This window comes from Anticarsia gemmatalis, chromosome 28, assembly GCF_050436995.1.
Source record: "Anticarsia gemmatalis isolate Benzon Research Colony breed Stoneville strain chromosome 28, ilAntGemm2 primary, whole genome shotgun sequence".
Lineage (NCBI taxonomy): Eukaryota > Metazoa > Arthropoda > Insecta > Lepidoptera > Erebidae > Anticarsia > Anticarsia gemmatalis.
Window position 1 is genome coordinate 3,193,163 of NC_134772.1, and position 24,418 is coordinate 3,217,580.

The 24,418-nt window shown below is 38.1% G+C and overlaps 2 protein-coding genes across 3 annotated transcripts; one reads left to right on the top strand and one right to left on the bottom strand.

Moving 5' to 3' along the window:
• Window positions 1-1,633: 1,633 nt before the first annotated feature.
• Window positions 1,634-7,955, top strand: LOC142984799 (uncharacterized). Its single transcript, XM_076132628.1, has 2 exons — window positions 1,634-2,198; window positions 5,993-7,955. The coding sequence occupies exons 1-2, from the start codon at window positions 2,004-2,006 to the stop codon at window positions 6,131-6,133; spliced, it is 336 nt and encodes a 111-aa protein (XP_075988743.1). The 5' UTR covers window positions 1,634-2,003; the 3' UTR covers window positions 6,134-7,955.
• Window positions 7,956-9,687: 1,732 nt separating this feature from the next.
• On the bottom strand, window positions 9,688-23,901 carry Snx6 (sorting nexin 6). Of its 2 annotated transcripts, XM_076132678.1 has the most exons (12): window positions 23,743-23,901; window positions 22,314-22,451; window positions 21,295-21,465; window positions 20,746-20,867; window positions 19,993-20,161; window positions 18,390-18,549; window positions 17,288-17,403; window positions 14,753-14,862; window positions 14,502-14,574; window positions 14,081-14,098; window positions 12,873-12,982; window positions 9,688-12,263 (listed from the first exon to the last, which is right to left on the bottom strand). In XM_076132678.1, the coding sequence occupies exons 1-12, from the start codon at window positions 23,746-23,748 to the stop codon at window positions 12,170-12,172; spliced, it is 1,287 nt and encodes a 428-aa protein (XP_075988793.1). In that variant the 5' UTR covers window positions 23,749-23,901; the 3' UTR covers window positions 9,688-12,169. The 2 variants fall into 2 exon arrangements, with proteins under 2 accessions (XP_075988793.1, XP_075988794.1); XM_076132679.1 differs by lacking the exon at window positions 14,081-14,098.
• Between the last annotated feature and the right edge of the window lie 517 nt (window positions 23,902-24,418).

A 24,418-nucleotide genomic window follows, 5' to 3' on the forward strand; every position in this document is an offset into this window, starting at 1 on the left:
GGTTGTGGGCTAGTGGAGTATTTATTAACCCATATCTGTCTAAAACACTCGGTCAAATCTAACAGCCAGTTATTAAGGAGCACTTTTGCAAAGACCGAATAAAAAAACAAAATTTTCCTAAGATTTCTGTTTCATATTTCTACATAAGTATGACCAACAACAAGAGTATCAATAATTAATATTTATTATCATTAAAAAGTTGCCTAAAATATCTTGCCCAATAATGCAATAGCCAATTAAAAAGCCATGTTTCACTCCAGAATCGAATCTAGGACCAAAGGCTTATAATAATCCTTAACATTATTACATATTTCAGCGTCAATTACGCTTAATTACCTTTAAAAATGTGGTAACTAAAACTTAATTAGGTACCTACATCATAAACTATCTTTGTAATAAGTTCTTTCTAGAAAGAAGTAATAGCCTAGTAACCAAACAGTCTATTCCGATCCCTTCCCGACAGTAGAATATTGAAACCGACCATCCATACTTACTTATATTATAAATGCGAAAGTTTTTTGTTTGTACGCTTTCAGTTTTAAACCGATTTTAATGATATTTATTTTGACAAAAAAACTTGTTTAAAAGCCTGAAATAGCATACCTTTTAAACTCATTTCATGTTTTGTATACCTATAATAGGATACATTTTGTCTGAAATTGACCAACGTTACTTCTTCCATTGTTAGTTTATCCGTCTGTCTGTACGCTTTCACAGCTAAACCAATATAAATCAAATGCATTAAGACATTCCCCGTTGAAACCCTAGAACCGAGCATACAGTTTCGTTCAAAAATCAACCTGAAGACCAAATTTAACACGACCAGAGCCGCGTGTATAACCTAGTCGACTATAAAACATTGACCGAGAACAAACTTTAGGTTTGAGTACCCCAAGGTCAGTAATCCCGGAGTAATTGAATCAATCTTTCAGTACTCACTACTCAGAATGATCTGGGTGTGTCACTCATGGGCCCCGGTAATGGCGGGATGTGTGTCAATGTGAATATTGACCTCCCAGACGATGACCTTTACACTTTATTTAATGCTTTAAGAATTAAACGGGTAGCTACTTAAAAATATTTGATGATTTTGTCAAAAGAAAATCGTAGGTGACGATAAATTAAAAAAATAATAACGATAAATATTTACTTATATAGATATATTGGGTGCATTTGATTAAAATAAAGCCTAGTGACAGACATAGACAAAACAGACAAACGGCGAAGTCTCCGTAATATTTATTATACGGTGCCATTTTTACCCTTTGGTTAAGGAACCCTAAAAACAACCGCCCATTTGATGTAAATGTAATGTGTAATTTTTTACAAAAGTAGGAAGATATTGATTTTTCTTCTGAAGTGTAAAACATTTGTATCAGTTTTATCTTTTATCTTGATAAAACGTAAATCTAAAAAAATCGCGCGCATTTTCCAACATTGACAGTAGGACAGTAGGCATTTGTTTTTAATGCAATGAAAACGCACAAAAGTCCTGACCTAATCGATAAACCTTTTCTGCGTATCAATTTGTATTTCTTTTGCGATACAGTGCTTTGTAATTATGTCATTTGATGTCCACTTTAGTTCGTTTCAATTGAACCGCGGTTATTACTTTGACCATTCCTGATAAGGCGTTCGCGCTGTATCATTCTCAGTACGTTTCAGTATATCGATAACACTATCTGAAAGCAGTGCTTGCAATAACAATCTTTAAAAAACATCGCAATATTTTTTGACAAGAAAATATACAAAGACATTTTATTTGGTGAAGTGATTACTGCAACAAATAAAGAACTGATTTAAAAACGATAACAATATATTAAAAAAGTGATTAAGTATAAAATATCAAATAACACGATACTAAATTACAAAGCCATCATTTAAAAAAAAAGGTGATAGAATATTTGACACAAAAACCAAACGCAACGTTTAAAAAAGAAAAAAAAAGTTTGTGAAAAAATTGTGCTAAAAATTCCCGCCAATTTAAAAAATCAAACGTCAAAATGAAAACAATTGGTGTGCTATTATGTGTGTTAATAACTATAGCGTTTTTAAGTTCTGTTATGTGTTCGACGTATTTCTTTGGAGAACAAAATAATCAGACGAGATTAATTTATAGAGATAAAGTGAAATACGAAGCTATACCTTTGAAGAAACGCATCAAAGTGTTCTCTTACAATGGAACTACTCCAATTAAGGTTAGTATTTTCTTTTTTTTTACTCTATGCCTATAAGTAACATGCAATAATGTGGCCAGTGTTTATTTAAATAAATTAAATTTAAATAAAATGAATTAAACTCAAGTTTTTTACATGCAATTGGGAGACTTTTGCAATTTACCGGGTATGGTACCAAACTTTTAACTCATGTCGTTTTATATTAGAACTATGGGAAAATATGTTTTGCACAAGTTAATATTAATAGGAGGCAAGCCTATTGCCATATATCGGGCACGATACCAAACTCCGGGCTGCGAAGTGAGACTTATTAACGCCTAATTCGGGAATGAAACTGCGTTACCAAATTCGTGCCTGAGACCCAAAAACACATTGGCCGATTGGAATCAAACATAGAACCTTTGATCAACACAGGCATCAATTATAAAAGAAATACCTGTATTTATTTCATTCGCCTTTTTAAGCTTCGCGGCAATAAAAATACTCGTAAGGTTTTCTTTCACGAAATTTACATAAACTTATTTGCGACCTACAAATTCTGAATCTAGGTTGAACCTTGTACCCGTTAGTAGGTAGCTAGCTAATTTGTTTTGCGTGCGTGACAGGAAATTACCGAAGAGGGTAAACTTGTCATGGAATAAGGTCAAAATGCCTAACTTTCTAACTATTTCTTGATATACGAAGCATTGGGGAAAATCCAAATGACTAATAAATGATTCGAAACGCACAAAGACTCTTGTACTAAGATCATTTGTTTAGTGTCTGTAGATAAATAAATAAATATTTTTAGACAACTCACACACGATGTTTTTATTCCAAACTAATGTGTTAAAAAGCTTGTAATGTAGTAATCAAATAACTGATAAACATACTTATATACTTCTAAATATACTTATATAGATGCATTAACAACCTGGCTCAGAACGGACTCGTGCTCATCGCGCAAATATTTGCCCCGGGTGAGATTCGAACCCACCACACGCGGCACTGCGGTTATTGCGACGAGGTGACCACGTTAACCACTGCGCCAAACGTGCAGTAAAGTCGATAACTAAGTTATTAAGCAATTCGAATAATCTGGACTTTTTCAACGCAATAAACTATACGCGGGACTCTACTTGGAAATTTCTAGCAACACTAGGTGACCCGAGCGGCTCTATCCGTGTTCATTTGATCCCCTTCTTAAGCCGAAAAGTAGTAGGTATCTATACTAATATTATAAAGCTGAAGAGTTTGTTTGTTTGTTTGTTTGTTTGAATGCGCTAATCTCAGGAACTACTGGTCCGATTTGAAAAATTATTTCAGTGTTAGATAGTCCATTTATCGAGGAAGGTTATAGGCTATATATCATCACGCTACTACCAATAGGAGCAGAGTACCAGTGAAAAATGTAACAAAAACGGGGAAAATTTTCAACGCTTATGTAACGCAAGCGAAGTTGCGCGGGTCAGCTAGTTTCTTTTAAAAAGTCAGCTAAGATATATTTAATCAAGGCCTTTCAACCATCTTAAAGTTTAATTTCATGAAAATCGCTTCAGTAATGGTTTACGCATTAACGCGTATTACTGGGTCCTACCTGTGGTGGTGTGGTACCTGTGGTGAGATAATATGCATATTGCAACCATTTGCATATAATATTCTAATATGAAATTACCCTATTGCACTTTTATAAAATGTTATCATTTGAATCGCAAACAAATTATAATAACAATTAAAAAGTCCCATATACCAATTAATTACATGACCTAATAAAGTTTAACATAAAACAAAACAATAAGAAACTTGACTATTAATGAATAAATAATAACATGTAAATGATAGGTGTAGCTGAAAGCTGAAGGTTTTCATAATAAATTACATGTTATTGAAAAGCTCTTCAAGGTCGTGGGTGAAACGTGTAAAGTTTTTCAACCTGAATTCTTAATCATGTGCTAAGTGGGTTAGTGTAGTGACTCATGCCAATCATAGACTAGAACGGTCTAGTAACTATAGCCCGACAACTTAGTAGACAGCCTTGGCAAGCACGATTCTTTTAAATTATATTACTATTACTACAAATGCGAAAGTTTGTGGGGATGGATTTATGTTTGTTTGTTTGTTTGTTACGCTTTCACGAAAAAACTACTAGATAGATTTGAAATTTGGTACTTTGCTAGGTTCGATTTAAACGCATTCCTGAATAGACGAAGGGACTGGAAATTCAAGATAGATGCCTTTTCTCAGCAGTGGGACACAAAAACAAGCTAAATAAAAAAAAAATAGCTTATAGTCTGGATTAACACATAACATACATCTTACTACGGAAAATCTGTTTACTTGAATGAAGTCGCGTACATAAGCTTAACTTTTATAACTCTGTAATAACAAAATAAAATAGCTGTATCAAACAAGCCACCGTCAGCTGCATAACAAGTCATTAATATTCTAAATTCTAACTGTTGTATACTTCTACCAGCCACGAACCTTGCATATAAGGTTCTCTACTAAGTTGTTGGACTATAAAGTCCAGACGTTACTAGACTTCCGTAGAATAGAATGCTATCATATCTTTGTTAGTTGAAATTGCAGTATTATAGACTACAAACTTCTGCCTGCGACTTCTTACAGTGTGGAAAGATTTCTCGGGATAAGAAAGTATCCTATGTGTTAATCCAGATTATAAACTACAAATGCGTAAAATCATTTAAATACGTGTATTCGTTTTTGTGTGAAAGAGTAATACACATACATAGATAGATTCATCTTCACAAACTTTTCATCCGTCCAGTGGTTTGGCCTGTGCCTTGATAGATCACTATGTCAGTCAGTCAATTAGTCAGTAACCTTGAGTTGTATACCTATATTAAAATTAAAATCAAATGGATAATGGGATAAAATGATGAATAACGGGATTGATAGATACCCTAATTCACTTAGTTTTTTTGCGACGATGAAAATGTAACTATTAGCCGAATTATGTAATTTTAGTTGCAGGAAGTTGCGATAACATTAACAAGTATATTACGTACTTATTATATCTTAATTGGGGTGCTAAGTTAACGACACTGTTTTTTAATGATAATAGCAATGCAATTAGGTGCTTTATTATCTTATGACAATGATCCTGCAATTAATAATACTATAATATGAGATGATAAAAACGCTAATTAAGTGGTCAAATAACTAGTACTTTTTAAGAGAGCTTTTAATAATAATAACCGACATGAGAATTGAACACAAAATCTATACTCGTCCATTATATTATTAGTCTTTCGTCAGTTCACGCTCATAAAGTTTTGTATTGCCGACGTAAAAATGTCATACAAATAATATTTGTACTTCATGGACGGGTAATGCCCACTTAGACACAGTGATTACTACGATTGTGCCACCGATTAAAAAGTAATCGGTAAAAAACAAGCCTTGAATCTGTTAAAGAAATACTCTTTGATAATGTTATCAAGGTGTAGTTAATATGTTATTTAAATATGAAGATAAATATGAAGCCTCCGAATTCAAACAGGAGACCTAACCGCACACCAGACGCAGCTAGACTTTTTGACTGCCTCCGTGGCATAGTGGTTTAGATCACCACGCCGCTACCATTGCGTCGGGAGGTCGTGGGTTCGATTCCCACACGGGACAATTATTTGTGCGATTCACAAATAGTTGTATCGGGTCTGGTTGTAATTTGTGTCCATTGTTTGTATGTTTGTAAAAGTCCCCGCGACACAAGAGCAATTCTTAGTCCGGAAGTTGTCTTAAAAAAAAAAGAAAGACAGCTATACAAAGCAATTTTTCCAACTTATATATATATATATATTTTTTGTTTTCAGTTCATTGCGTGCTACGACTACCAGAACAGCGACGCGTCTGTAAACATCACGGACGGTGGCATCGGCTACAAATACGTCGAACTACGACTGAAGAGCCAACGGAGTTATAGACTGGATTATGCTATTGAGATTTATGCGTAGACTTTGATAGTGGCGTAGCTATAGGCGAAAAAGGTTCAAAACAAATTAGTTATATGATATACTAGCTGACCCGCGCAACTTCGCTTGCGTCACATAAGAGAATCATAATTTTCCCCGTTTTTGAAACATTTTTCACTGGTACTCTGCTCCTACTGGTCGTAGCGTGGTGATATATAGCCTATAACCTTCTTCGATAAATGGGCTATCTAACACTGAAAGATTATTTCAAATCGGCCCAGTAGTTCCCGAGATTAGCGCGTTCAAACAAACAAACAAACAATCAAACAAACAAACTCTTCAGCTTTATAATATTAGTATAGATAATATTAGTATAGATTAGTATAGATTACAGTCGGTACATTGTGTTTGAAATACCACCAATGGAACTGTAGCTCCATTCTCTACTACTATCGACTACCGACAACCGACCTGTCATCGATAAATTTTGTATGAAAATCTGATCAACGCCTCTGACTGGTGTCGTAGGAAATATTTTGGCAGTACATTCTAAATGTCAAAATTTCGATAACTAGGAGGGTTGCTTAAGTACACTTTGGCAACCCTCCTGTCAAATAATATAATCAGCAGATGACTTTAAGCACCTTAACCAATCTTAAAGAACATTTTCGACGTCAATTGTCGCAAAAACGGGCATTAATTAGCGTCCTGGCTACAAACAGACAGATAAGCCAACCACATAAGCCCAAAACACTTATCTTGATGCAATGCGTTTTGAGCAAACCATACTGACACCTACTAATAAGGTTAACCATTGCTTAGGGTGCGGTTTTAAGATGCTAAAAACTCCATTGACACGAATCCTGCAAAAAATCTGATCCGCCAGAGTAAGATAGGTAGCACGATATTTGACGATATGTATCTATTTTACTGTAAAAGCCCGAATTGTGGTAAATCCTAAGATTTTTCGGTAAAAACTAAGATTTACCAACTCTCAATGGTAAAAGTCCGAGAGAATCAGTTCGAGCTTTTAAAGTAACATCTATACGAAAACGTTGACTATTAGGGCAGATTCTCTACGGAACGGCAACTACCGGCAGGATACATGAAAGCAAATTTGGTCTCTTAGGTATGTGGATAAGGTTTATAATTATTTCACACAAAATATGCTCGACTTTTCGTTTGCGATTCTCACCGGAACGGCAGCTAACGGCAGCTACCGGCAAGACACATGATACAGGCGAATTTAGTCTCTTAGGTGTGAAGATAAGATTTATAATGATTTCACACTAAAAGTGAATTTTTATTGTATTCTGGTGTCACTAGTCTGATTCATGTAAGTTCGTCTCTTAGCTACGCCATTAAAGGAGTCTCTAGTAGTTAGAATGAAGTGATTAATCGAAGATGAAGGAATAACTTAGCTCTATCACTACCATGCAGACTACGCTTGTACTTAGGATAGTTATTATAAAGACCATGGCACTTTGAAGCGGGTAACGATAGCTTGTAAATTATTGCGAGAGTATTACTAAGCCAACAAGTTTACAAGTAAGCCGGGCGAGTAAATCATCACGAACGTGAAATACTACGTTAACAAGGTGACAAATACTTATACTTAAGTACATACTCAGGTACAATAAAGCGTGTTGGTGTAAGATCGTGTAGAAAATTCGTATTTTCATGAAAAAAGATGCGGCGAAAGTAAATTATCTCGTTCTTAAGACCGTCTTTGGGTAGACATCAGTCGAAATGGTCAGAAACAAACCTCTTTTAATACAGCTACGCATTTGCCGTTTTTATGTGTCAGGGTCTTAATGAATATTAATGTGTAAAATTAAGTTTTTAATATAATTTTTATAAAAGATTTGCTTTATTTATTTTGTAAACCTAAAACCATTAAATAAATACGAAAAATTTAATTAAGGGGGTGCCCTATACAATAAACGTGATTCTTTCGTTCCTTTTCTTGATATGAAAGACTTCGTGCGCGACTCCAACTAGCCTTTGGCCGGTTTCTAAGTTCCACAACATTAATTAAACATCATTTGACAACTCACACGGTCATTTGATTCCAAATCAAGTAAAGCTTGTACCATGGTAACCAAATAACTGATAAACATACTTATATACTTCTAAATACATACTTATATAGATGCATTAACCAGGCTCGGAACAGATACTCGTGCTCATCACACAAATATTTGCCCGGGTGGGATTCGAACCTACCACACGCGGCACTACGGTTATTGCGGCCATTCAGACATTCCAGACACATTCCCTCTACAATCGCGAACCTTCTAAATCTATTCGACTAGCTAACCCGCGCAACTTCGCTTGCGTTACATAAGAGAGAATGGGTCAAAACTTTCCCCGTTTTTGTAACATTTTTTATTGCTCCTCTGCTCCTATTGGTCGTAGCCTGATGATATATAGCCTATAGCCTTCCTCGATAAATGGACTATCTAACACTGAAAGAATTTTTCAAATCGGACCAGTTGTTCCTGAGATTAGCGCGTTCAAACAAACAAACAAACTCTTCAGCTTTATAATATTAGTATAGCTAAAGTGCTGTACAATAGCGATGCGTCAATAAATCTCACGTTGAACGTCCTCACATGATTCAGATATATCGCCGTCTTTATGACGTCACGTCCTGTTGTTAGCTACGCAACTTCCTGTGGCAATTTTGAGACCTAGTTCTGCGTTGTGTTATGCAATAGTTATAAAAGTATTAGGAATAGTTTAGATTGTTATTTATTCAAAAGGAATACTGATCGCGTCTTAAAATTGATTCTCGAGTTGGACTGTTTTTCAGCTCTTATTTTCTTCTCGTATTTACAAACAAACAAACAAGCAAGCTAAACCAAAATCAAATCATTTATTCATTTAGGTCAAATATTGACGCTTATGATAGTCATTACAATTACTGAATATACCACTGGCTCTGAAAGCGGTAGAGCCTTATGAGAAGAGCTAGCGAGAAACTCACGGCCACTCTTTTCAAAAGCATTAAAGGAAGCCCGTTTTACTCGTAGGTGAAAGCACTTGGGCAGAGTTGTATGAAATACACCCACGTTTTGCTATTAACAACGTTAGTCTAATAAAATAGGGGGCAAGCCTATTTACTGGGCTCGTTACCAAAATCTGGACTACTATTAAGAGTCTTCTAATACAAATGAGAAATCGCATAAGCACTCTACCCGCGAATCAAAGGCGACCCCGTGACAGCTGCAATATACATTACCGCCCAGAACGTAGGGGCAATATTGAGTTACACTTATTAGATTCATGGATTATATAGATGGGGGAAAGGTTAGTAGTAAGAAGTAACAAAATATGAATTTTGTTGAATATAAATAATACCTCAAAACTCATCATAACCAGAGCCTTTCCTCCAACTATGTTGGAGTCGGTTTCCAATCTCACCGGATGCAGCTGAATACCAATAGTTTACATGGAGGCTGTCTACGGGACCACCACAACACAGTTGCCTGGGTTATAACACGATACCCCTCGGTAAAACTGGTTGTCAGACTTTCAAGCTTCTGATTACTGGTAACGACTGGGAAAGATCATTGTAAATGAGAAAACAAAACTATGGATAATCATATATTTTCTTAAAATATAAACATTTTGAAAATAACATGTTCCTCTTACATAATCGTACACACTTTGGTGATTATTTTAAATGCAAGACAATAGTATGCAAGAAACATCTGTCTCGCTCTCTCCTAGCATACTTTCATTAGGAGAAAAAGAGACAAAAAATAGGAGAATAAATTTGAAGCTGATCGCAAGAACAATGATGCAGTTTTTGTTAGCAATTCAATTTTGAAAGTCTGGGCATTGAACCCAGGAACTTACGACAGTATTAACATTCATCGTATGGTTAGTGGTCAACCTAGTGTCAAAGTTGTTCACGCCGAAAGGCCTTTGACGTGGCTTAACGACTGTTATCTTAACTGACAACAACCGAGACCGACGTTTTACGTGCCCTCTGAAGCACGAAATCTTTGATACTATCAACTATGTCGTTCTTGCATTTCATCTTGCATTTAACTCTAAACATTCTTGCATAGCCAAAAAAAAAACAATTTCATAACTAACCATAGTATACAAAAATTGATTAAACTAGGAATCGAATCTAACACTTTAGATACAATATGAGCTTTATTTACTAGTATTTTAGGTCTATTTAACAAAAAATCGACAAATATACTCTAGAATATAACACTGAAATGGTCACCCATCCAAAGGTTGACCTTGCCGTGATAGCTTTACTTCAAGCTTACTTAGGGAAGGGAAGCCTTAGGCATACAAAACACATATCTACCAAAAAAATCTTGCACATAGGTATACAAATAAAAAAATAGAAATTTTGGTCCACATTATGCAAAAAATATTGGATAAATGAAATAGTGTTATAATATTAGGAAATACAAAAATACGCTAATGAAGTAAAAAATATGAGTTTGCACCATACTTATATATAAACTAGTTTCTACCCGCGACTTAGTTCGAATGTAAAAATAGATTTTTATAGTTAATGCTAATAAATCTTTTTTTTTTGTTGAATAAATATTAGCGGTGAATAAATATAGCTTATCACGGGTCTGTCTGTAACGTGTTTATAAGTAAACTGCTGGACCCGTTTGGGTGAATTCAGCAATAATTTTATAACCCAAAGGAAGATACAATTCAAATACCTTTGACCAGAAGTCTATCTGTGCAAGATTCCGTATTGAACCAAAAAAATACGTTTGAGCGAAGTCGCGGACAAAAACTAGTATTAATGAATATTTTCCTACTTAATATATTAAACTAAAATGCATATAATTATATAAAATGCGTTCTAAAGGAATTATTTACTGGGTCAAAATTGAAAAAGTGAAAATTTTATCAGAAATTACCAAACATTTTATTAATTTTTGGTATAAAAAAGTGCTTATTTATCATGTATTTAAAATGAAACTTTGAAATAGAATATAAGCCTTTATTTTTATATACTTTTTACTATTTTATATTAATTTTATTTCCTTATAATCAAAGTGACACCTAGTGACAAGAGCTGATAACGAATCATCTCTTTTATAAGACTACTAAAAGGACCAGCATTCACAACTAGTGAATAAGTGTCAGGTAAGCTATCTGCTAGATAAATTAACAGCAAAATGAAAAAAAAAACTGTTGAAATACCATTACTTACCGGTTTCTGAGTACATTTAGCGGTAGTTTATCTATTCAATAGCGTTTTTATTTGTATGAGTTTTGACGCTATTGAATAGATAAACTACCGTTAAATGTACCTCAGAAACCGGGGGTTAAATAATCTATCTAGTTCTTATCCAGAAGTGGCCAAAACTGGGTCTAAAATATATGTTCAATAACGAAAAGAAAGTATAATAGCACGTGTTTTTTCAGGATATTTTTCTCTTTTTAACTGGCGTAACTGGTGATGATAAGAAAAGAGACAACACTATTACTAGAAACTGCTGCATTAGTATTTTGATGAAATATGTAATTATACTTAAAATATCTGGAAGCCAATTCTCATAATAGTATTTTTTTAATAAATAATAAATATTTAAGCCAAAAAAATGTATGAAAAAATTTTTAAATCTCATTTCAGTTTACTGTCATTTTAGTAACAAATACTAAGAGAATTGGCTTGCCATAGTAATCTCTATGAAAAAGACATTTTATTGTATAATATTATCTTACAAATCTGACCACATAATCTTGGAAATCAGCCAAACTGTATTACAAATCAATACATCATCCAACCAAACCAACATGTTATCCAACAAATTCAACATACCATCTAACATGATGTCCACCAAACCAACAAGTTATCCAACGAAACCAACATAACTTCCAGCGTATCCTCCAACATGATGTCCAACCGAACCAACAAATTGTCCAATTAAACTCAACATGTTGTCCAACTAACCCAACATGTTGTCCAACCAACCCAACTTGTCATCCAACAATTAAAAAAATAAGCCAAATTTATAATACACTTAATTGGAAATATTCTATGTATATAATATATTATGTTATGTATATATAGCTGTACGTCTATTGGCATTCCTTGAGCACTTGTAGTGACTTCCTGAACAGTTCCTGCTGGGCGCGCGCGTGTTTTATCTCCAATTCCGCTAGGTCGATGAGGCTGGAAGAAATAAATGTAAGTGTAGAAGATATAGTTTCTTATTTACATAATAATGAAATAACTTTGCTCCGTTTTGAAAATGTAGGAAGGGTTAGGCCTTGAGTTCACCACGCTGGCCAAACCGAGATAAGGACTTTCGCATTCCTTAAAGTACTGTGTTAACGAACTCTCAAGCCGTTGGGACAAGTGAGAATAAGTGATACATAGCACAGTTCTAATACATACATAAGTACAAAAAGTATTTTTTTGAATGTTTTTTAAAATTATACAAAACTAGCTTTTACCCGCGACTTCGTCCGCCACCTGAATTTTCCCATGGGAATGCGTCATTTTCCCGGGGTAAAAAGTAGCCTATGTCCTTTCTCGGGTATCAAAATATCTCCGTACTAAATTTCATGCAAATTGGTTCAGTAGTTTAGGCGTGATTGAGTAACAGACAGACAGACAGAGTTACTTTCGCATTTATAATATTAGCATGGATTCCCAATCCGCAATCGACCAGCGTGGTGAACTTAAAGCCTGGTTCCCTCCCTCATTCCGGGAGGAGACCCTTGCCCATCAGTGGATTAGGTTGATTCGTAATTTACATAAATAGCTTGCTCTAGTTACCTCTTCCTAAAAGCAGCGACTCTTCTAGTACGGAAGTCTAGCAGTTCCTCATGAGCTCGAGCCGTCAGCTGTTCAAACTTAGCACATGCCTCTGCTTGCGCTTGTTCCGCCTATAACATATGTACAACTTATAATATAACGTCCATCTGACGGAGATATGAATTAGTTAACTAACTCGTATTATATGTAAATTAAAAGACAACTACCGCACTAAGAATTGATCTTGTTTTATTACTTTTATAATAATACAAACAACGGACACAAAGTAGAACCCCAATCAACTATTTGTGGTAATAAATATTTGTTCCATGTGGGAATCAAACCCACGTCTTTTCGACGCACTGGTAGTGGCGTAGTGACCACATTGACAGCGCCTAACTAAATTTGATTTAAAATACTTTTTGTTAACTAACCAGATAGGCGAAAATCGTTCTTCTACGTTTATTGGGCCACACACATCGTCAGTGTCGACTTTAGTTTTCCCGTTTTCACATTTTTTCAGCTTCATACATTATTATTATACATATTACATAAATAAATAAATAATAAATTTAACCCATTACTGTCCCACTGCTGGGCAAGGGTCTCCTCCCGTAATGAGGGAGGGTTTAGGCCTTGAGTCCACCACGCTGGCCAAGTGCGGGTTGGGGACTTTGCATGCCCTCAATAAATGTATTAAACAAATTTTTAGGCATGCAAGGTTTCCTCACGATGTTTTCCTTCACCGTTGGAGCATGTGATAATTATTTCTAATACACACATAACTTCGAAAAGTCATTGGTGTGTTGCCTCGGGTTCGAACCTGCGACCACTTGCGTTGGAGGTGTCAACTTATACCACTCGGCTATCACTGCTCATATATATATATTATACATATTACATAACACTTATTTTTTCAAACACTGTCATAGTCCCTATTGTCGCATAGATCCGAATTATTTTCAGAATCATAAAAATATTCTTGCTCATGGTGCTTATTCTACCGTATGTTTGTTCGTAATTAAAAGAAAAAGCGGAAAACCATATCAAAGCTTTGTAATAAATTACTTTTCACGGATATGAAAAACTGAATTACTATTAAAAATACATTTATCTGTGAAAAAGATATCTTTAAGTAGAATTGGCGTGAACGTTAGAAATTATAGTAAAACTAGCTTATTTAAATGAATGTGTCAATAAAAGTTTAAATATGATTTAAAGCGTGTTACCTCTTGCACTTCCAGTGGCTGAACGCACAGACATACAAACATATGTTATTGTGTTACAAACAAACAAACAAATTCGTGTATGTCATATGGTTAGTGAAAAATAATGACAGATTGTGACACAAATCTTATGATTTTTGAAGAAAATTTTATTGTTGGCCATTTGTGTGTTCAAATGGTTACAATTCATTTGCACGTATAATTAGCGACAAACAACTTTGCGCAACTGAAAAATAGCAGTGCACAATATCGACCTCCTTTGTCTACTATTTATTTTTATACCTTTTAACAGTGGTTTGTTGCTATATTCAGACACAGAAAGTTATTTGTTGGGTACTATGCATGATGTAAATTGCTCATGTTTTGATGCATAGTGTTATATTAGTGTTTCAAATAGTTTAATAGTTAATTATATTTGACTTACGGCATGGACGTCTTTGTTCTTAGCTCTTGCTTTCTCGAGATTTCTGTTAGCAACTTCATATGCTGCTAGACATCTGAAACAAGTGACGTTCATTGTTTTATAAATAATATATTACTGTTAGCGATTGTCAAAGATCTTCGAAAATGACAACCGGGCCCCACAATTTAATGTGCCTTCCGAAACACGGAGGAACTCGGTATGTCTAAAATGGTCGGCATCAAGTACCCTACTAAAGGTAAGGCTATGTTTACCTGAGTCTCCTAACAAGTACAGCTTTGGCAGCATGAGCATCTCTCATGTAGTAGCGCAGAGTGTCTGCCAGCTTCAGGTCCTGGTCTGACGCCATGCGACCCTCGATTTTCTATAAAAAATACCAGCTCAATAAAATATACATTTACTAGAATTTTTTGTAAATTAATTTCGCGTTTGGGTAAGCATTTTAAGAAAATAGCAATTTATTTTTAAAATTAACGAATCTTTAAAATTTACTAAGGTACTCTGGTTTTTTTTTTGGTCGATATTTACAGACCCAAATGGGAATGGGACTGAGCCGGCCACATTATCCGCATTCACCCGGAAAGGTTGGGCCTACCAACAGTGTGCCAGAGGACGGTCATCGCAGACGCGGGAGACCCAAACGGAGATGACGGGACGATCTGAACGCTTTTGAAAAGGACTTTGAAGAATTTGGAAGGGAAGGAGGGAAAGCCTTTGCCTAGTAGTGGGACATTCAAATCGGCTAAGGAAAAAAGGAAAAATATATAATCGCTCAGTAGGTACATACCCGGCACTTGTCGAAGGTCTCGGCGGCCCTGGTGAGGAAGCGCTCGGTGTGGATATAATCGCTCAGTAGGTACATACCCGGCACTTGTCGAAGGTCTCGGCGGCCCTGGTGAGGAAGCGCTCGGTGTGGATATAATCGCTCAGTAGGTACATACCCGGCACTTGTCGAAGGTCTCGGCGGCCCTGGTGAGGAAGCGCTCGGTGTGGATATAATCGCTCAGTAGGTACATACCCGGCACTTGTCGAAGGTCTCGGCGGCCCTGGTGAGGAAGCGCTCGGTGTGGATATAATCGCTCAGTAGGTACATACCCGGCACTTGTCGAAGGTCTCGGCGGCCCTGGTGAGGAAGCGCTCGGTGTGGATATAATCGCTCAGTAGGTACATACCCGGCACTTGTCGAAGGTCTCGGCGGCCCTGGTGAGGAAGCGCTCGGTGTGGATATAATCGCTCAGTAGGTACATACCCGGCACTTGTCGAAGGTCTCGGCGGCCCTGGTGAGGAAGCGCTCGGTGTGGATATAATCGCTCAGTAGGTACATACCCGGCACTTGTCGAAGGTCTCGGCGGCCCTGGTGAGGAAGCGCTCGGTGTGGATATAATCGCTCAGTAGGTACATACCCGGCACTTGTCGAAGGTCTCGGCGGCCCTGGTGAGGAAGCGCTCGGTGTGGATATAATCGCTCAGTAGGTACATACCCGGCACTTGTCGAAGGTCTCGGCGGCCCTGGTGAGGAAGCGCTCGGTGTGGATATAATCGCTCAGTAGGTACATACCCGGCACTTGTCGAAGGTCTCGGCGGCCCTGGTGAGGAAGCGCTCGGTGTGGATATAATCGCTCAGTAGGTACATACCCGGCACTTGTCGAAGGTCTCGGCGGCCCTGGTGAGGAAGCGCTCGGTGTGGATATAATCGCTCAGTAGGTACATACCCGGCACTTGTCGAAGGTCTCGGCGGCCCTGGTGAGGAAGCGCTCGGTGTGGATATAATCGCTCAGTAGGTACATACCCGGCACTTGTCGAAGGTCTCGGCGGCCCTGGTGAGGAAGCGCTCGGTGTGGATATAATCGCTCAGTAGGTACATACCCGGCACTTGTCGAAGGTCTCGGCGGCCCTGGTGAGGAAGCGCTCGGTGTGGATATAATCGCTCAGTAGGTACATACCCGGCACTTGTCGAAGGTCTCGGCGGCCCTGGTGAGGAAGCGCTCGGTGTGGATATAATCGCTCAGTAGGTACATACCCGGCACTTGTCGAAGGTCTCGGCGGCCCTGGTGAGGAAGCGCTCGGTGTGGATATAATCGCTCAGTAGGTACATACCCGGCACTTGTCGAAGGTCTCGGCGGCCCTGGTGAGGAAGCGCTCGGTGTGGATATAATCGCTCAGTAGGTACATACCCGGCACTTGTCGAAGGTCTCGGCGGCCCTGGTGAGGAAGCGCTCGGTGTGGATATAATCGCTCAGTAGGTACATACCCGGCACTTGTCGAAGGTCTCGGCGGCCCTGGTGAGGAAGCGCTCGGTGTGGATATAATCGCTCAGTAGGTACATACCCGGCACTTGTCGAAGGTCTCGGCGGCCCTGGTGAGGAAGCGCTCGGTGTGGATATAATCGCTCAGTAGGTACATACCCGGCACTTGTCGAAGGTCTCGGCGGCCCTGGTGAGGAAGCGCTCGGTGTGGATATAATCGCTCAGTAGGTACATACCCGGCACTTGTCGAAGGTCTCGGCGGCCCTGGTGAGGAAGCGCTCGGTGTGGATATAATCGCTCAGTAGGTACATACCCGGCACTTGTCGAAGGTCTCGGCGGCCCTGGTGAGGAAGCGCTCGGTGTGGATATAATCGCTCAGTAGGTACATACCCGGCACTTGTCGAAGGTCTCGGCGGCCCTGGTGAGGAAGCGCTCGGTGTGGATATAATCGCTCAGTAGGTACATACCCGGCACTTGTCGAAGGTCTCGGCGGCCCTGGTGAGGAAGCGCTCGGTGTGGATATAATCGCTCAGTAGGTACATACCCGGCACTTGTCGAAGGTCTCGGCGGCCCTGGTGAGGAAGCGCTCGGTGGGCGGCTGCTCGCGCGTGGCCAGCTGCGTCATGCACGACGACAGGCGGATGTGAGCGTCTGCCACCTCTGTCGTGGTCGTGTAATACATATTAGTTATATTATCAAATACTATCAAAGACTCGCAAATGTCGCTTGCGTCACATAAGAGAGAATAGCCGCCATTACACACACACAGTATCGCACGTTGTTAGTATCGTACAGTATAACGCTAGTGCTTGCAGCGCGCTCTGAGAGAGCGATGTTGTTCGCGGGCGCGGGGAGGTGAGCGCGGTGCGTAGTCTTTTCTTTCTCCTAAGGGGCCGTCTCCACGAGCGAGAGAATCGCGACGAGTCCGCCCTTATATCGTCGGACAATCTCCACGAACGAGCGATAATTCCGCCGCGTATCGTCGCGAGTCGTAACGGAATCGCAGAGATTCCGCGCAACTCGTAACGGTATCCCCGCGTTTTCCTTGTTTAAAAAGCTTCTCGAAACAAGAGGCAACATTGAAAATAAATGACGCTGCATTTGACAGCGCGCCCGCTGCGCGCTCGTCGCGATCGCGCGGCGGACCCGCTGCTTGTCGCGGCCGACTAGCGACAATGTATTGACGTTTCGCACGCTCGTTGCCACTCGTCGTATCGCGGCGATATTATCGCCGTGTGGAGACGGTTCCATAGAGAGTGTATAGAAATACGTGGCACCACGATAATATCGCCGCGATTCTCTCGCTCGTGGAGACAGCGCCATAGGGACCCGCTTTTACCTCTTAGGTACCCTAATAAAAATAAACCACCAAAATGTATGTAATATCCTACTATCCTACTAATATTATAAATGGGAAGGTTTGTGAGTGAGTATGTATGTATAGATGTATGTTAGTCTTTCACGCAAATACTACAGAATCGATTACGATGAAATTTGGTACATTACTAGCTGAAGACCCAGAATAACACATAGGCTACTTTTTATCTCGGAGTTCCCCAGGGATCGGGATTTATACGGTAAGGTTTCCACGCGAATGAAGTCGCGGGCGGCCTCTAGTATATCATACTATTATACTTATCACATACCTTTGTGTTTAGAAGTCATGCGGTCCACTTTAGCGACGGCCTCCTTGAGGTGTGAGTAGTACTCCTGGAGGAAGGACGTCTCTTGTTCAAAGAAATCGTTCACATCTCGCACCGTAGCGCCGAGGTATATCTCATCCGTCGTGGTAGTCATTGAACGCATCTATAACAATAATAATGGAAGGTTATTTCCAGAATTTTAGATTATTACTAGCTGACCCGGCAAACGTTTTGCCATATGAATTTAAAACAAAATAGTTTCACTTAGGGATGTGAAAAATAGATATTGGCCGATTTTCAGGCCTACTCAATATGCCCACCAAATTTCATGTGAATCGGTCAAGCCGTTTCGGAGGAGTATGGCAACGAAAACTGTGACGCGAGAATTTTACATATTAGATTATAGTCAGTATGATGTGGGGGTCATTGACCATTATTTTATTATGGCATGATGTGATGGCATGAGTAATTATAACTTTTACAAACAAACAACAGACACAAAACACAACCCGAAACAACTATTTGTGGATCGCAATTTTTTTTTTCGTGTGGGTATCAAACCCACGACCTCCCGACCCACGACCCGGCAGAAGCGTGGTGACCACCTTAACCACTGCGCCACGGAAGCTGTCAAAGATATAGGTATTACCCTTATTGCCTTTTTGGTAACAGCGACTAGCGCCACCTGTTGACATGAATTATAAACGACTAGTTTTCTGAAGTTCTATCTGTCCATATAAAGACAGCATGCCAAGCCATGTCAAAGGCCTTTCGGGCGGCTTGAACAACTTTGACACTAGGTTGACCACTAACCATACGATACGAAGAAGTATATATATATTACCACTATAGGAGGCAGTCTAATGCAATAGGCCATTATTGCGGTGAAGGAAACTATTGATAAGCATTTGTACATAAATAAAAATACCAATAATTTGCCCAACCCCAGAATCAAACCCGAAACGTCATGATCAGCAGTCTGATACACTACCGACTTTCGATTTTCGATTCCCACACGGAACAATTATTTGTGCGATCCACAAATAGTTGTTTCGGGTCTGGTTGCACTTTGGATCCGTTGTTTGTAAAAGTCCCCGCGACACGAGAAAATCTTGGTACGGGAGTGGTTCTTCTTAAAGAAAACAAAATATATATGTTAGTCTCGCCAAAACTCGTGAACGGCTGGACCGATTTGGCTAATTATGGTCTAGGATTTTTTTTGGAAGTCCAGAGAAGGTGTAAAGGGGGAATAAAAATGAAAATGCTCGGAATTATCTCAAAACAAGAAAGCGTGAGCGGAGCTGCGCGGTTTGGCTAGTTAATAATCTATACTAATATAATAAAGCTGAAGAGTTTGTTTGTTTGTTTGTTTGTTTGTTTGTTTGAACGCGCTAATCTCAGGAACTACTGGTCCGATTTGAAAAATTCTTTCAGTGTTAGATAGTCCATTTATCGAGGAAGGCTATAGGCTATATAACATCACGCTACGGTCATTAGGAGCGGAGTAGCAACGAAAAATGTTACAAAAACGGGGAAAATTTTGACCCATTCTCTTAGGTGACGCAAGCGAAGTTGCGCGGGTCAGCTAGTAAAATATAATACTCACAAGTCCCCCAATAAGGTCCATCTTCCCCCTAGGCTTAGCGCACAGATCCTGCTCGTACTCTAAGAACACGCGCAGGTGAGAGTCGTTCCTGAACACGGGGTGAGCGGCCAAACGTTGCAGAAACACTTCGTGCATTGCGACTGTCTTCTTGAAGGTCGCTAGGTATTCACTGAAATGGAGAAAGAGCATTAGGGTTGGAGTATTAATGTAAAATTATGATAATACGGCTGATGGCCCGAGTCCAGCCGTGACGAACCGCCGGTTTCTGACGTTAGTTTTAACGCTATTGAGTAGATAAACTACCGTTAAATATACCTCAGGAACTGGGGGTAAGTGACTATTTATTTATTGATTCTTGAACTATTACTTCTTTAACATATATATAGATATGCTAAGCTGCTGTTTATTCCCTATGTATAAATATGATGCAGTTAAAACTCTAACCAGTCAAAAGTACTATCGACTAGTAAAATCGATTAAAAGTACTTTGACTAAATATTCTAATCAACTCAAAATAGCATCGACCTAACTTTACCTACTAAATAGCCCCGCGTTTGAAGACACCGGAACCCCAAAAGCATTACTGACTAAAGCATATGGGCAAAAGTACTTTTGACTGGTTACTATGTATTTTTCACTGACATAAATATATTTTTAAGTTTTAATAAGAATATAGGGGGCAACTAATACAGCCAATCTTTTAATTTATAAGCCTTTGGTTTGATAGAATACAAAGAAAACAAGTTAACTTACTCTTCAAGTTCCTCCTTCATCTTAACGAACTCCTCCCTGGTGAGTGCTCCCTCGCCCTCTCCGAGACGTTGTAACTTCTCGCGGGACGCGTCGAAGTCTGGCCGAGGAGGCGCCGGCGGGATCTGATATATAGACCAAAACAAATTTCCATTTACGAAAAATGTCATTGCTTTTCAGAGCTTGTTGATTTAAATGAGCTTATTATCCTGTATGTGTGTCGACGGCTTCCGTGAAGCAGTGTTTAATGTCCATTAAATTTCCATTTAAGGAACATAATTGCTTCCCAATGCTTGCAAATTTAAATGAGCTTATTAAATAAATGTGTGTCGACTGCCTCAGTGACGCAGTCGTTAAGGAAGACGCCACTATAAGAACGTCAACAGGTCGTAGATTCGATTACCACTCTTTTACCAAATTGTTGTTTCGGGACTAGTTATACTTTGTGTCTATTATTTGTATGTTTGTTAAAGTCCCAGTGACACAAGAGCAGTTCTTAGTGCGGGAGTAGTCTAAAATAAATTAATAACATGTCTTAAAGGTTCTACTCACAATATATCCAGCATATTCCTCGTTCTCCTCATATCTGTCATGTAGCCACACAAACTCCTCATGTTGTCTCACAACTATAAACTCAGACTTCTGGAACTCTGGTAGTGTTGTCTTGGTGTGCACCGTGAATTTCACCTTCTCCTTCTCGCTTAGGGCATCTGATATGTCCACCTGGGAAAGGAAACATTCATTTAGAACTAATAAATCAATAATAGAGGTAGATTTGATGGCCTTAGAAGAGCACTAATAGTAAATTCATCTCTCTCAAGACTTGAGCACTAATCCATACTAATATTATAAAGCTGAAGAGTTTGTTTGTTTGAACGCGCTAATCTCAGAAACTACTGGTCTGATTTGAAAAATTCCTTCACTGTTAGATAGCCCATTTATCGAGGAAGGCTATAGGCTATATATCATCACGCTACGCGCAATAGGAGCAGACTAACAGTAAAAAATGTTACAAAAAAGGGGAAAATTATGACCCATTCTCTCTTATGTGACGCAAGCGAAGTTGCGCAGGTCAGCTAGTAGTCGATAGAGCTTTTGGGTGTTAAGTATCAGGCCAGATCAAGTTATTACTGAAAATTCCTGCCAAATAATTCAAACAACATAAGAGGTAGTGGGTTTCAATTTCAAACTTAAAAGTTATTCTAACTTTTCTGTCTAGAATTTTATTGGATATTACCCTGAATATTGATATTGATGTTACATATTTCAGAGAACCTAAATATTAACGGTTAAAGTTCTGCACTCACTTACGCACCGCACTGGGTCTATCAAAAAATGATACAGGGTTATGTGAGAAACATACATCAAGCTATGAGAGCAATAGAATATAGATTACGCCTGTGTCTTGTTCACCCATCTTGCTATATAAGCTACCTAGGTTAGTTCTATGTAAATCAGCAAACTGACGTAATGTCCTTGTGTAAACATTATTAGGCAACACAACTTTTATACTAATCTGTGTCCTAACATAAACACTAATAGGATTCAGTACTAATTACTAATTAACTTACCAATAAGCTGTTATCAGCTAACGAGACATTCTCGTTAGGCTTCTTTTTCTCCAACTTAGGGTCTATGGTGCCAGGGCTTTGTGGTGACGCAGTTGAGTGAGCTGACAGAGGATCATGGTTGGCATCTTCTACACAATCCTGAAAAAGGATGAAATTATTAATAGTTATGTTGTCTATGACAGACTTTGGTTAACTGTTTATGTGCTGTACCAAATATACAAAGTCACTTTCTATGAACTTTACCATGGCTCGGATACCGGTAAAATTTTTATACTGATATTATGTACTTGACGCAAAACCTTTACATTTGGTTTCATTCGCATAACCCTGTATTTGGAACAGAATTTACATAAAGGTTAAAATAAAATTCCTAAAATGTTCACATCCTTAAGAAAAGTTCGGAGGAAAACCGTAATAAACCGGTATTAACGGGTATTTTTTAAACCGGTTCCTTACAAACCTCTTTTGCTTCATTCACATTCATTCACTATGCTTAGCTATTCTTTTTTAAGAGCTCATCATCCTACCATGGTTGCTAGTCTTCAAATGTAAAGTAAAGAATAAATTATTTGGTCTTTTCAGTAACTAATACATGTATATCATAAAATATTGTTCATGATGTAAATGAATCAATCTAATAGCTCTTTGTCTGATCTAGGAACCAAATCTTTCTGGTCAGTAGTCATATACAACTCAGCGAAGTCCCAGAGGCATACATTACACGATATAAAAAGGTACAATAAAATACACACACAGTAGATAAAAAAGTTAAGGACGAGGATAAGATTTGGCGTAATAAAATATAGAAGTTAAGTAATACTGTAAACAAGTATGTTATGATTCATAATTATCAAATACTTATGAATTTATTCCTAGCAGAGAAGGAAAAAAAATTAAAACATTGTTTGTGCTTAAAACTATTGCTTGACCACACACAAATGTAACAGTAGGGAAAACAGCGAACATTTTAATGCAAATTACACCCTACAGATAAAAGAATACCAATTTCAGGGGATTATCAGAATCTAATACGATTTTTATTTCCTTTTCAATCAGAATAAACGAGTAATTTTCGAGCACTAAAGTGCTATTTACGGTACAATCATGCAGTAAACTCGACGCAAACATTATCTTTACATTATTAGTACATACAAGAAGGTCGTTCGCGCTATCAGAACAACTCCAAAACAAAATTACTCTTCACCACGTCACTAAATTAATTAACGCAAAACACCATTTGCACAACAAATTAAAACAATTTAAAGAACTACAAGGTCATTATCTTCACGAACGTGAGTCATTAACACCTCATATCAACTGATATTAACAATAATTTGGAGAAATTTTATGCCTCGGAGACGCCCCCCGGTAAAGCATCTAAAATGCGAAAATTAGGCTTAGTACACTGGTCAAGTAAGAAATTACTCACCATCATCTTGAAGATTAGCCTTTAAGCTAAGAGTTTAATATAGTTGATAACGAAAACTATGTATTATTCTAGTTATAATCAACAAATAAAGGGGCCGACGATTGTAAATTTGACAAACAAACTGCGAATACAATAGGATGATTGTCAAAAGTTAGACTGTCAAAATTCTTATAACAGTGTTTCCACAGAGTATCTAATTTTATGTTTCAATTATAAAAAAACTGAAACCACATAAAATATTATTCTGTAGATTTTTAGATATGCAGCGAACTCGTTCTATGAAAAAATAATAAATTTGTAATGACGTTATGATAAAATTTATCTGGAAAGAGCCGGATCAATGGAAGCTAGATAAAAATCAATTGTGGTGGGTTCGAATCCCACCCGGGACAAATCTTTGTGTGATGAGCACGAGTATTTGTTCCGAGCCTGGATGTTAATGTATCTATATAAGTATGTATTAAGAAGTATATAAGTATGTTTATCAGTTATTTGGTTACCATAGTACAAGCTCTGCTTAGTTTGGAATCAAATGACCGTGTGTGAGTTGTCCATTAATATTTATTATTATTTATTTTATTTATTTAATTTTAACGTCTAATTTAACAATACGTACGCTTTATAAACGTAGTACATCCAGTAACTTTTAGGGTTTTAGCCTCATCCCCTGACTTTA

What these genes read in the sequence shown, in the direction of transcription:
- LOC142984799 (XM_076132628.1), top strand. Translation starts at nt 2,004, where the DNA reads ATGAAAACAATTGGTGTGCTATTATGTGTGTTAATAACTATAGCGTTT. An exon ending in ATGGAACTACTCCAATTAAG is followed by an intron (nt 2,199 to 5,992) that starts GTTAGTATTTTC and finishes TTTTGTTTTCAG; the next exon opens with TTCATTGCGTGCTACGACTA.
- Snx6 (XM_076132678.1), bottom strand. An exon ending in AGACCTTCGACAAGTGCCGG is followed by an intron (nt 14,863 to 17,287) that starts GTATGTACCTAC and finishes TATTTTTTATAG; the next exon opens with AAAATCGAGGGTCGCATGGC. An exon ending in GTCGCTGCTTTTAGGAAGAG is followed by an intron (nt 12,264 to 12,872) that starts GTAACTAGAGCA and finishes TATTTCTTCCAG; the next exon opens with CCTCATCGACCTAGCGGAAT.